We start from the raw sequence: 13609 nt of genomic DNA on the forward strand, positions 1-13609 counted from the left end.
ATTTTGCATCCATGTCAGAAAAAGTAGGTACCTACACTCTGGTTTCAATTCTCTTTAAGTTTTGGCCCGACTCGGGATTCGAACCTAGGTCTTCGTCATCCGTAGTTAATCATGCTAACCACTACGCCAACGAGGCAGTTATCACGCCGCGATATAAAACGTCATTCAACCGCGGTAGCTAACGTGCAGCTATCGAATTTCGTGGTCAACCGCATAGCGACACGATTGTGTTTCAAACTTCGATCAATAATGATCAACTAGATATATGCAAGTCCTATTTCCAGGTAAAGTGACCGATTTTTATTGCCTATTCCCTTGATGAAAACAAAAATGAAATGAAAATAAGTGGGTGCCTGTTATTATTTTATAATAATAATAATAAAATAATTTCTATTTCAGGCATCAAGGCTCATATTTTTAAAGTAAAACTTCTTAAGGCGCGACTAGGGAGTAACTCAGATTTTTTTTCTGACGGAAGTAACGCTTACGTCAGACGTCTGTGTAGTTTCCGCTATTTAAAAATAACTAGCAGACTTAAAAAAATATTAGGATGTAGTCGCGAACTGTTTTATAGAACTTTAAAGAAACAACAATTCCGACAATTCCGATATACTTCCGTCGTTTGGCGTAACGTTTACCGTTCACACATCGCACGCATCAAAATCTCAAAAAGGATATTTTTGGCAGTTTTTGCCCGAGATTCCAATATAAATGAATCCTAGCTAGATCGATTTATCGCCACCGAAACCCCCTGTATTCCAATATTCATGAAAATCGTTGGAGCCGATTCCGAGATTCCAATTATATATATACAAGAATTGCTCGTTTAAAGATATAAGATAATTTAGATTGGTCGTAAGTACAGTATATATGTCACATGCTCCACGCTTCTTGACTTATGCGCTGTGTATTTGTAGTGGCAAATATCGTAATCAGTTAGGATTATTTATTTCCAATATTTTCAAACAGATCAATTTTGAATAACAAAGAGAATAAAAACTCAACTCGCGCGTAAAGGTTACACGGACACACTCTTTTCATTTGTTAGTAAAAATATATTATTTCTACATAATAGGGCATTTGGAATGCTTGGTTTTATCATGCGCAAGTCATCTTACGGATCAGAGATATGGTCGCTAACTATGGGCCTCATAAGAAGGCTCAGAGTCACTCAGCGGGCGATGGAGAGAGCTATGTTAGGAGTGTCTCTACGTGATCTAATCAGAAATGAGGAGATCCGTAGAAGAACTAGAGTTACCGACATAGCTCGGCGAGTTGCGAAGCTGAAGTGGCAATGGGCGGGCACATAGCTCGGAGAACCGATGGACGTTGGGGTCTTAAGGTGCTGGAATGGCGACCCCGCACCGGTAAACGCAGCGTAGGTCGGCCCCAAACGAGGTGGACAGATGACATCAGGCGAGTAGCTGGGAACCGTTGGAGGCAAGCGGCCCAGGACCGTGCATTGTGGAACTCCCTACAAAAGACCTATGTCCAGCAGTGGACGTCAATTGGTTGAGATGATGATGATGATGATGATCATGCGTGTTACTAAGGATTTTAAGAAGACGTCAACTCTGGTTCTTTTGTTTAATGCCTTAATACGTTCTATTCTTGAATACTGTTCAGCATGCTGGAATCCGCAGTATAACGTGTACATTGATGCAATTGAAAGGATTTATAATAAATTTCTGCGTTATATTAAACGTCGCAATTTAGTATGTGATCACAGTATATCTGCAACTGAAATTACTTTAGAAAAAAGACGCGATTTAAGAGATCAAATGTTGTTATATAAAATAATACATAATTTAGTTGACTCCCCACTTCTAAGTAATACCGATTTTGCATGTCGTAGGTTAAATGCAAGGCGTAAACCTCCCTTTGCGTGGGCTAGATGGAAGACAAGGTATTCGGCAAAAAAGTGCGTGCAATGCTTTTAACAACAAATATTGTGAGACGGACATTTTTAATGTCAAAATTTTTCACGTTTAGAAAATTTATTTTGACAAAATAAGTACTATAGCTTTAAAGTTTTTGTTTTTCATTTTTGTTTTACTTACATTATTATTATTTTTTCTTTTTTTGTATAATAATTGCTTGCTAGGTACTTACTCCTAAGCAATTGTGGTTAATGTTATCGTGTTATATGTATAACCAAGTTGTGGAAACTTCATTGGTCTATGTGATACAAAAATACGGCATTACTTTTATGTATAATTATACTGTTTGTTTCCCTTGAAAAGCTAATAAATAAATAAATAAATAAATAAATAACTAACAGATATTAAAAAAAAAATATTTGAATATGCGAATCACTGCCGCCCCAATCCATTTGATATAGCGCAGCCGTGACTCACTCATCTGCAGTCCAACCTGCAAGCAATCATCTTCGATGATATCACTTATGGAAGTAGTTAATGTATTATAACACATTTAATAAATCGAGGTAACATTACTAAGGTTAACGTGACGCTATTTCCAGTAACATAGCTACTGCACGTAGATATGTCTGGCACGTTAAGTTACGTAGCCGTTACCTTTAATCGCCATGTAGAAGAGAGAGAGAGAGAGACAGAGAGAGAGAGAGATTGATTGAATGATGATATTACTTATGAAAGTAGTTTTGGACGGAAGGTAATTTAGGACCAACCAATGCATAAGTTTAAACAATGTGTTATAACACATTTAATAAATCGAGGTAACATTACTAAGGTTAACGTGACGCTATTTCCAGTAACATAGCTACTGCACGTAGATATGTCTGGCACGTTAAGTTACGTAGCCGTTACCTTTAATCGCCATGTAGTAGAGAGAGAGAGAGAGATTGATTGAATGATGATATTTCTTATGAAAGTAGTTTTGGACGAAAGGTAATTTAGGACCTACCAATGCATAAATTTAAACAATGTGTTATAACACATTTAATAAATCGAGGTAACATCTTCTATTATATTATTTATGAAAGTAGTTTTGGACGGAAGGTAATTTAGGACCTACCAATGCATAAGTTTAAACAATGTGTTATAACACATTTAATAAATGGCGGTAACATCTTCTATGATATTACTTATGAAAGTAGTTTTGGACGAAAGGTAATTTAGGACCTACCAATGCATAAATTTAAACAATGTGTTATAACACATTTAATAAATCGAGGTAACATCTTCTATGATATTACTTATGAAAGCAGTTTTGGACGGAAGGTAATTTAGGACCTACCAATGCATAAGTTTAAACAATGTGTTATAACACATTTAATAAATCGTGGCTACTATACAATTGATGAATTTCCTAAGGACAAGGCCGCTTGGAAGGAGGCTCCACTGTCATCTCTCGCAAGATAGAAAATTTTGGAGATTGTAAACTGTAAAAGGAGCAATCTGCTGAGTTTCTGCCGGCTCTTCTCTGTGGAATCTGCCTTCCGAACCGGTGGTAGAGTCACTACAAACAGACTGACTTGACGTTTCAAAAGTGCTTATACGTACTAGAAATAAATGAATACTTGAAACAAATGAATACTTGCAATAAATGAAAACTTGAAATAAATGAATACTTGAAATAAATGAATTTTGTCTTTTTTTTAAGTTATCGTCCGCCTGAGAGCGGCTCATGTTAGGCCGAACCTCTGTTCCGGCGACAGGAGTGACGGGGATTCGGGCTAGCGACGGAACTTAGATGAAAAGCGCATCGTTCGTGTTCACTGAATGTCAACCACGAAGTTCTGTATTCGATCCTCGGGTAGACCCAATAAAAAGCATTAGGTTTTTCTATCAAGAAATTGGTATCAGCGCGGGGTTTAGAAATTGGTGGTGATTCACCCCCGTGCCTCGGAGAGCACGTTAAGCTCTCTGTCCAGGCCTGTTATCTTTCCGGTCGTGTCGACTATGAGAGTGAGAGAATAGAGAGTGAGCTGTGCTTGCGCTTATCACGCGTACTTGGAAAATCTCTGTGGATACATATATATATATCTTTCCGGTCGCGTCGGAGCTGCCGTCTCATCTGACTATGAAAATGAGAGAATAGAGGGTGAGGTGTGCTCGCGCGGACACTTGCGCTTATAATATCCCGTGAACTTGGAGAATCATTGTGGATACAAACATATATATATATATATATATTTATATATATATATATATATATATACATATGTTTTCGGTAAAGGAAACTGTATTAGAGGGGCTACTACACAGAACTATTAGAAAATTAAAACTATAGGAAATCGTAAGCCGAACCTGCGCCCCCCCGATAATATTCCACGCACTTATACCACTAAACATAGCACTACAAACGTTCCCACGGTTATTGCATCGTCACTCACCACTAAGTGTAATACGAGATGGCAGTGTAACACAAGATTTTACACATTGCAGATTTCTTCGCCTTATACTTACAGTCGGTTCTATTCGCTAGCAAACTTGGTCAAAACAAAACCTCTTTTTTATACAATTCTGGTTAAAATTAAAAAAAAATATCGTTTTTTTTTTCTCGACTAAGTTAGTTGCATTTTTCTTCTTCTATGACGTCCTGAAACTCTGTATCCATTTCATTTTATCTATAAAATTGCTTAAAAATAGGGTAAAAGACCGTCGTGAGACAGGTTAGGTTTACCCTACTGAAGGCTAGTCGTTGCGATAGTAATACTGCTCTGTACGAGAGGAACCGCAGTTTCGGATATTTGGTTCATGCCCTCGGCTGAGCGGCCGGTGGTGCGAAGCTACCATCCGCGGGATTGTGCCTGAACGCCTCTAAGGCCGAAGCCAGCCTAGCCGAATCCGGCAAAGATATGCTCACTGTCGAGCCCCGAGAGTCGTGGGGCTCCAAACAATGTTAATTTAAGTAAAACCCGGCTAAGTTTGTTGTCGGCTTCTTCTTAGACCAGGACGCGTTTGGAACCCTCGTAGCTTTAGTTTTAAGTTTACAAATGTGGTTATCGCCATCATCTCACTACCGTGTAATTCTTATATACGCATCAAAAGTGCCATCTATGGGCCGACTTCAGTAAATATATTTTTGACTTTGACAATGTGACTTTGTTGGTTACGCAAGTAACATGTCTTTCGAAGTACCGCCCTATTTTGATCAACCTGAAAACCTGTTTAAATGTAAAGTGTTACAGCAGCAAACAAGCCATCAAGGATCTCAAACGTAGTCGCTTGATATTGGCCTCATAAGAAGGCTCAGAGTCACTCAGTGGACGATGAATAGAGCTATGTGTGTATCTCTACGTGATCGAATCAGAAATGAGATCTGTAGAAACCAGTGTTACCGACATAGCTCAGCGAGTTCTAAAGCTGAAGTGAAAATGGGCGGGCCACGTAGATCGGAAAACCGATGAACGTTGGGGTCCCAAGGCTCTGGAATGGCCACCTCGCACAGTTATCGTTGGTGGTCGACCAGGGTTGGTTGGCCCCCAAAGAGGTGTACAGACAACATCAAACGAGTCGCTGGAAGCAGCCCAGGACCGTTGGTTTTTGGAAATCCCTACAAAAGACCTATGTCCATGAGCTCTGTCACCAATAGCTCTACTACTACTAAATATTTTTAAAAACTCACTCTATTCTTAATCCGTCGCCTCAGCATTTTTAGGAAAGCCAGGTCATCTTCGGCAAGGTTCAGTTCAAGAACACGCTGTGTGTATTTGCATGTTGGTAGCCCTGCTACCTCTTCAACAGTCATTCCTATGCCGCGCGCTAGAATATAATGACACAGACAAGTATTTAATCATAGACTAATATACTATGTGTCAATGAAAACCGAAATGTTAATTGTAAAGTAACATTGGGTTTAGAGGTACATTATTTACTGTCTCTGAGACTAATCTGTGAAACCTAATAGCTTATGAGTAAAGCACTGCCATTCAGACTCCTGTCACTTTATTAGGCACACATTGCGTAACATAGTTACTATGCACGCGTTGGTCTTTTATCTTCAATAGGGTTGTAACAGAATGGTTGAATTAGTTTGTATGGAAAAATAAATATGCTTCTTTACTACTACTAACTGACTTAGGTTGAGTATATTTCAGTTTTTATATATTTGTGTTACATATCATATAATACTCAAAAATATTATATACATATTAGCTTTAAAAAAACAAAGTAAATTTAAATTTTGTTTTTTTCACTCAATGTAAACACAGCTTATGTTATGGTTGACACTGCGTAATTTTTTTATCAAACTTAATACAGATAATAATCTAAAAAATAATCCCAGGGAAAAGTAGGGGTACAAATTTTTTTTTATGATTGGTATAATACCCCATCGGAATAATAACCTCTTTCCAACAAGTATTGTTTATGCAAAATAATAGGAAAACTACTACATAAATAAATATACGTGTAAGTAGGGCAAAGTTTCGTAACTCGTACGTATATGTTACAAAACTATGCAATTATGTAGATTAACGTTTAATAAAACGCAGTTCCAATATAGTTTTGCTAAGTAACAAGAATGCAAAAATTCAAAATAAAATCAAAACTTTACAAGTACTTTTGCGTCATACCTGTTGATTCTCGGAACTGGGGTGTCTCAAATTTCATTCGAGAAACTACATTTAAAGCACCTACCGTCCAATATTTCTTGGTCCAATTGGTAGGAGGGGACGTTCTTCACGAAATCATCCATTCTTCATGGTTCTAAACCGATTTTAAAACACTTTTTTTTACGAAAACTTGCACTGGCCAAACTTCTCAGACGATAGGTTATGTCAGTTTGTCATTTGTCAAATGACAAATGTCAATGTCAATCATCGTAATCGTGATTGTCAAATGTATGTCAAAGCGTTGTGTTTCTACAGCGAAAAATTAAATCTTTTCATAAAATTAAAAGTTTTTCATATTTTCGGAAGCTCCAAATTTTATAAGTTGTTTGCATTTTAAGAGGTTAAAATATCACCTGCTTTAACGATGGAGGAAAACATCGTGAGGAAACCTGCGTGTCTGAGAGTTATCCGCGTGCCGCAAGTTAGCCGGGCCGATGGGGTAAAGGCCTAGTCTACTACCTTAGCCCCATTAGCCCAGCTATCATGGGCAGGAGATAATAATCTCCCCGGGAAAAGGATAAAAATGTATCTTCTCCAACAGCTTAATCCACTCTCAGAGCAATGGCGCACAAGTGAAAATAATATCCAAATAAAATACCTACTGTAATATAAATCGGGGGTAAACTTGTCCTATTCCATGTTCCTGTGTTTTAGCATGTGAGCACGTTATAATCGGGGCATATAATTTAGTCTCCTGCCTGAGTTAGCACTACTGATTATGGGACGAGAACCTGTATTGACCGGTAAATGGGTTGATATGATAATGATGATGAAAATGTCGCCATTTCGCCAAGATTGTTCCTTTGATTTTGATCGTAATGTTGGTTGAGTCAAACTTAGGTATCAAAAACAAGCAGACACATTTTCGCATTTATTTTATTAAATCTTTATCAAAGACCAGTAAATTTTATTTTTGTTGCCTAGCAACATTGTTTTGCTTGTCTATCCAAAACGCGAAAGGGGAAGCGTTGTGGTTTTTTGTTTTTTTCGCGATTTTATTGTTTTGAGGAATCATTATTTTACCGGTAAGTAAGAAAGTTCTATTTATTTGACTTATTGGGCTATATTCCCGCATTTGAAGGGATATAAACTCAATGGTATGATAAAAGCGATTGATGTTTTGACGTAACATGTGCTTCATCGGGAACTGTTGCCGGCGCGATTTAAATTCTGGAACAAAAAATAATGTTTGGCCAACACGCTCCAAATATTTAGCATTGTTTGTAAGTAATGCGAACATTCCGTTCATATAGTTGGTGTGATCTAATGTAGTGTGTAATTTTTTAGGATAATATTATTAATAAAAAGATTGGCTTTGCGGAATGTGTTTTGACTAAAATTATTATTACTTGTCCGTAAATACGTCTTAGAATTAACCTTTGGCAGTTAATTTTTTTTTTTGGATTTGTCTACCATGTCCGACTCGGTTGTCCCTCTGTACTAACTGTGTAATTTGTTTTCCGAAAATGGTCTTGGTAATATGGTTTAAAACCTTTTTGGTAAAGGCTAAATGTTTCTCTAGGGTGCCCATATAGAGAGACTGGGTTGGATAAACATAACTCAGCTGACTACGCAGTTAGATAAATAAGGAAGTTTAACAATGTTGAAATAGCTTGCTAGCTGGCTTGTTTAATAGTTTCATAATTTACAAAAATAACACAGTTTAACAATGCATAGGTTTGTAAGAAATAAAACAAAAGAGGTTGGGACTTATAGGAAGGTAAAGCCATGGACAGGGAAAATTGGGGAGTCCTGCACTGACAAGAGCTCGGCTATTAACTCAAAGAAGGAGAATGCATAAGATAAAATTATTTGTTAAACACTTATTACAGCAAGTATGTAAGCACTACACACCACTTTCATCTCTTGCAAGACAATAATGATTGTAAAATATTTAGGTTTGAAAAGACCAACTGCTGAGTTACTCTCTGGCTTTTTCTAGGTTTTTTTTTAGAATACTTTATTGCACAAACTTAGAAACAATACAAGAAACACACAAAAAAACAAACAAAAAAAATAAGTAAAATTGAAAACAATTAAAAAAAAAAAAATAATAAAAAAGTTAATTACAGTTGTGTGCAAAGGCGGCCTTATTGCAAAAGCAATCTCTTACAGACAACCCTTGGTGAAAGTAATGATAGAAAACAAGAGGGACAGTGCAAACAATGAAGCGTACACAGGCAAGAGATAAAAAAAAAAATAAGAAATATATATATACTACATACTATATATATACATATATATATATATATATATATATATATATATACATAAACATATATTAAAAAAATGTATGTACCTCATAGTAAAACAATCTCTGCTTTTGCTGTTGTTTTTATGTTCTTTTTTCTTGAGTGCTTGAGCACTATGATTACATCAATATCATATTTGCTATGGATGGTTAAGAAAATTAAAATAGAAGTGTTAAAATTCTCTACCTCATTTTATAAATGAGTTTGTTTATCAACAAAGCATATCAACATCTTTGGACTTTGAAGTTTACTATAAATTCATGAAATATATTTTTAAAAATCTTTAAAGGTATTAAAAAATTTTCTCTGTGTTTAAAAACAATAATGACAAGCATCCAACTTCGCTTTCATCTCTCACAAGATAGAAAAATGAATGTTAAAATGTTAAATGTAAATACATAGCTGATTTTGGAAAAGAGCAACTGATGAGTTTCTTGACAGCTTCTTCTCAGTAGAATCTGCCTTCCGAACCGGTGGTAGAGTCACGACAAACAGACAGACTTGACGTTTCAAAAGTGCTTATATTAGGCCTACTTGAAATAAATGAATTTTGATTTTTTTTTTGAATTTTATGTGCCTGCTACCTACATTTCTACTACATACAACAAAACACGATTGCTTTGGTATCGATTTTAAACACGAAACTACCTAAGGTCCTAGGCCTATTTGAAATAAATTAATTTTGAGTATTAATATTTTAGTGAATTCTATATATTATAAATGCGAAACCCACTGACTCACTAATTCATCACAATATCTCAGGAACTATAAAGCCTACAAACTGGAAATTTAAAAGGTAGCTGCCTTCTAGGAGGTTGGTGTCAGCTAACAAAACGGTTTTGAGAAATTACCCTACTGAAGGGGTGAAATAGCGGTTGGAAGTTTGTATTAAAGTCCTATATTTATAAACTCAGATTTCAGACGTTGAAATCGTTTATGTTATCGGCTTAACAGAACTTTGAGGATAACTGGGTTTCACAGAGAATTCAGAGACAGTAAATAATGTACCTCTAATTTCTGAAGCCTGTGAAGTATGGAGGGTAGAGGTAAGGAGAGTCATCTGTGTATATGAAAAAGTGTCGTCAAAATGTATTAAATTAGGATGGCGCCACATTTGCATCAAGGTAACTCTTAAAAGAAGCGCCAAATATAAATATTGTTAGAGTAGGCTTGAAAAATAAGCAAGGAAGTATGGAGATACAAGGAAGTAAGGTTATATTTACCACAATATTTTGTACAACGTAAGTTGTTGAAATTCTCAATAATTAACTACTTTAGTCGATAATGACATTAAGTTTTTTAACTCGGCATACTTCAATTCATCTACGATTGCTACATTCATACCATACCTTGTGCATCCACCAGCGCCATTGTGGAGGATTTTTGAACTGTTATTTAGCGCATACACTGGACACTTTTTCAACTTTTCTCCCATATAAGATGACTCTCCTTACCTCTACCCTCCATACTGTGAAGTAATATTTCGGTTTTCATCTACGCGTAATCATTCACACGTAATCATTTACACGTAATCTGCAAAGTCGATGTCGTCTGTCTGTAGCTCTCGGCTACCATGCGATCGATACAAGCGCGCCTGCTTACTTCTAGGACATGCGCGAAGAAGTCCAGTCTAGTCTTTGCTGAGCATTTAATGCTATAACACGGCAGAAAAATAGTTTTTAGGTAGATAGTTAGTTTTAGGTGTATGGATTTCAGTTATTGGATCTGTAGCTATATAGAACTGGCATGTCAATTCCTTTTTAATACATACGCATAATTTATTCATTCTTGTTAATATAAATAACCCTGTTATTGCTGTTGCCCGCGACTTCGTCTGCGTTTGATTTAGATTTTTGATGTGGCATTAAATTTAGTTGTAGATCTAAAAAAACATTAAAGTATTCAGTAGCGCTAAGCCTTAAATGAGGGGTTTGCTGCTGTCCGCTGAGGAGTTCTGTCCTCTATTTCCAACCACAGTTTGGGCAAAATTAAACACATATTATAACCTCTATAGTACAAAAATAATGATTTAAATCGTTTATAATTTGTCGGAGTTATGGTGTCGGAATAAAAAGTATCCTACTTCTAACACTTCCAAGAATATGTGTACAAAGTTTCATGAGGATCGGTTTAGTAGTTCTTGCGTGATAGCGTAACAAACAAACTTACATTGTCATTTATAATATTAGTAGGGATAGCAGGGAAGTATGGATTACGAGTTAGTAAAGCTGCGCTGGTAGCTTAGTGGTTAGGATTTCGGCTTTTCGGAAGGACCCCCGGGACTCATTTACTTTACGGAGCTATGTGCGTTTTTAACTAAGCAATTAAAATATCACTTGCAATCCGCACCTGGCCAGCGTGTTGTTTGTTCTACGGCCTAAACCCGTCTCATTTTGCCTCTACAGAGATGATGTCACGAGGCCGCTTCAACCAGTCCCACGGCTGGGACTCCATGAGAGATGACTACGACAATACGTACGACGCGCAATATCCAGACGACGACATAAACAGGTATGCGGCACATACTTAAAGTTTCCACTCGTCAAACATATTCCTTATTATCTCAACAACAATCCAGTGGCTCCCCCCTTGAAATCTCGCAGAAAATGTTTGAGCTCACCTAAAAAATGTATGGCGATAAAAGTCGCAACGGTGAGCTCTGTGAATTTAAGTAGCAGGTCCCAGGTTCCATCCCCGATAGGGGCAACTTGGGAATTTATAATTTACGGATTGTCTCTGGTCTGGTCTGGCGGGAGGCTTTGGCCGTGGCTAGTTACCACCCTACTGACAAAGACGTGCCGCTAAGAGATTAAAAGTTCCGGTGCGATGTCGCGTAGAAATCGATCAGGGGTATGACTACCATACTCCCTAACAGGTTAGCCCGCTACAATCTTAGACTGCATCATCACTCACCGTGAGATTGCAGTCAAGGGCTATTTTGTAGAGGAATAAAAAAAAAAAGGTGCAAGCGTTGTGGACTACGGCCTTTTTACGGGATTTTGGGTGGAGACATGATGATTGATCTCTTTTACACAGTGGCGGTGTGCAGCTAGACCACTGCAAGCTATACGTTAAAAACATAACCAAAGCTATAAACGAGGAAGGACTTCGCACCGCGTTCGCAGCCTACGGGAACATCCAGAAAGTTTACTTCAGCAAGGATCCTCATAAGAGATTTGCCCTTATAACATACGAAACTCCCAGGTATTATAACTGATACTATTAACGCTATACACACACCGGCATATTTAGCGGAACACAAAAAAAAACGTTATCATATAAGGTTGCTGGCTGGTTTATACGTCATTTAATTTAAAAAGAAATATTTTCAAATTAAGAAAACAACTGAACATCACATTTTATGCAATTGTTTTAATTTGTAAATATACTACGACAATACACAAATCGCCACCTAGCCCCAAAGTAAGCGTAGCTTGTGTTATGGGTACTAAGATGCCTGATGAATATTTTTATGAATTATACATAAATACTTACTGAATAATACATATTAACACCCTGACACTGAAAAACATTCATGTTCATCACACAAACATTTGCCAGTTGTGGGAATTTTAGCGTTATCTGGAGCGAACTCCGAGTACCTATTTCTTCCTTCTGAGTTTACCGGTGTGTATATATTCAAACGGTTCGATTTTAATTGACCAACATTAAATCAATTTGAGCGAACATGTACAAAAGATGGCATATTTATTTGCATCAAAAAAAAAACTCACGTTCTCAGCATAAACAATAACCATTTGAAGAACGTCGATAGGTTCAGACGAGTCGAAAACCTATCAAAAATTGTTGGACAATCCAAAAGTGCACGCCTCATAATCTCATTCATTACAATAAAATTGAGATTATTTGTAAATAATAATTAAACTACATCTAATTATGCCGTGAAAAGTAATAGGCTTCTATTCCTCAAAATACTGAAGCCTATAAAAAAGTAAAATAAGTGAAGTATTTCGCTCGTTATCGTGACCACAAGATACGGGATCCGCACATACAGACACACGGACGTCAAGACTGAACTTTTTTAACCAAATTTTTAATTAGTTTAAATAATAAAAAGAGATTTAAAAGTGTTAAAAATAGTGTTTTTTCTCAACATTTGTCTATTTATATTCATTTATAAAAGCAATAAAAAATAAAAAAGTTACATTTGTAGGATCAGAAGGGTAATTTGGAATAATACTCTGCCGTCCGCCTCAATCATTCAATGCTAACAAGTCTCATCAGTATGTAACTATACACAAATCGGTATCACTACCTGTCAATGTACGTCATGAAACGTATGCAACAAGGGTATATTGACGTGGTTACACTTCAATTCAATTCAATTCTTGTTTATGGCTTTTGTCTGTGCCAACTGGGCACAAGGTACTTCGCCAATGTCTTGTAGATGAAGAAGGCACGAAGGAGAGGTGAAACTAATGAAAAGTTAATTTTGAATATGTACCAAGAAATAGTTGTGATTAGCTAGTTAGTTCTTTAACCTAAGTGGTTACACTTATTATTTCATGAGGCACATTGACAGACACTAATTATATTTGAAATTGCTAACACATTTTAAGTTGAAGAATCACTTGGTGTGCGTAAACTGACAGTAATACCCATCACAACGCTTCGTTTATTAGGCGTGCGAAAGTTTAAAGGTGTTGAACTTTAATTTAATCGGTTTTTTTTGCCTCAATTTGATTGAACATCAGCCAGAAGGTTGGAATCGTATGCTATTTAGCAGTTAATCAACTGTAATCGAACCGTTTGAAAATTATAGTTCAAATTTCGATTCCCATTTGAAGCGCCACAT

The 13609-nt window shown here is 36.6% G+C and overlaps 2 protein-coding genes across 6 annotated transcripts in view; one reads left to right on the forward strand and one right to left on the reverse strand.

Annotated features, from left to right (window-relative positions):
• LOC120635571 (segmentation protein cap'n'collar-like) overlaps positions 1 to 6701 on the reverse strand; it is a 43954-nt gene extending 37253 nt beyond the window's left edge. The window contains exons 1-2 of one of the 2 annotated variants that reach the window (XM_039906583.1): positions 6567 to 6701; positions 5554 to 5690 (exon numbers count right to left, since the gene is read on the reverse strand). In XM_039906583.1, coding sequence (XP_039762517.1) covers positions 5554 to 5690; positions 6567 to 6624 — 195 coding nt within the window. In that variant the 5' untranslated portion in view covers positions 6625 to 6701. Of the gene's footprint in view, positions 1 to 5553; positions 5691 to 6502 lie in introns of both variants that reach the window. The other variant, XM_039906584.1, reaches the window with a different exon arrangement.
• A 798-nt stretch (positions 6702 to 7499) lies between these two features.
• LOC120635687 overlaps positions 7500 to 13609 on the forward strand; it is a 73488-nt gene continuing 67378 nt past the window's right edge. For 3 of the 4 annotated variants that reach the window (XM_039906795.1, XM_039906796.1, XM_039906792.1), the window contains exons 1-3: positions 7500 to 7566; positions 11199 to 11304; positions 11830 to 11997. In XM_039906795.1, the coding sequence (XP_039762729.1) occupies positions 11201 to 11304; positions 11830 to 11997 (272 nt within the window). In that variant the 5' untranslated portion in view covers positions 7500 to 7566; positions 11199 to 11200. Of the gene's footprint in view, positions 7567 to 7702; positions 7765 to 11198; positions 11305 to 11829; positions 11998 to 13609 lie in introns of those variants that run through there. The other variant, XM_039906793.1, reaches the window with a different exon arrangement.

Source organism: Pararge aegeria, chromosome 27, assembly GCF_905163445.1.
Source record: "Pararge aegeria chromosome 27, ilParAegt1.1, whole genome shotgun sequence".
NCBI lineage: Eukaryota > Metazoa > Arthropoda > Insecta > Lepidoptera > Nymphalidae > Pararge > Pararge aegeria.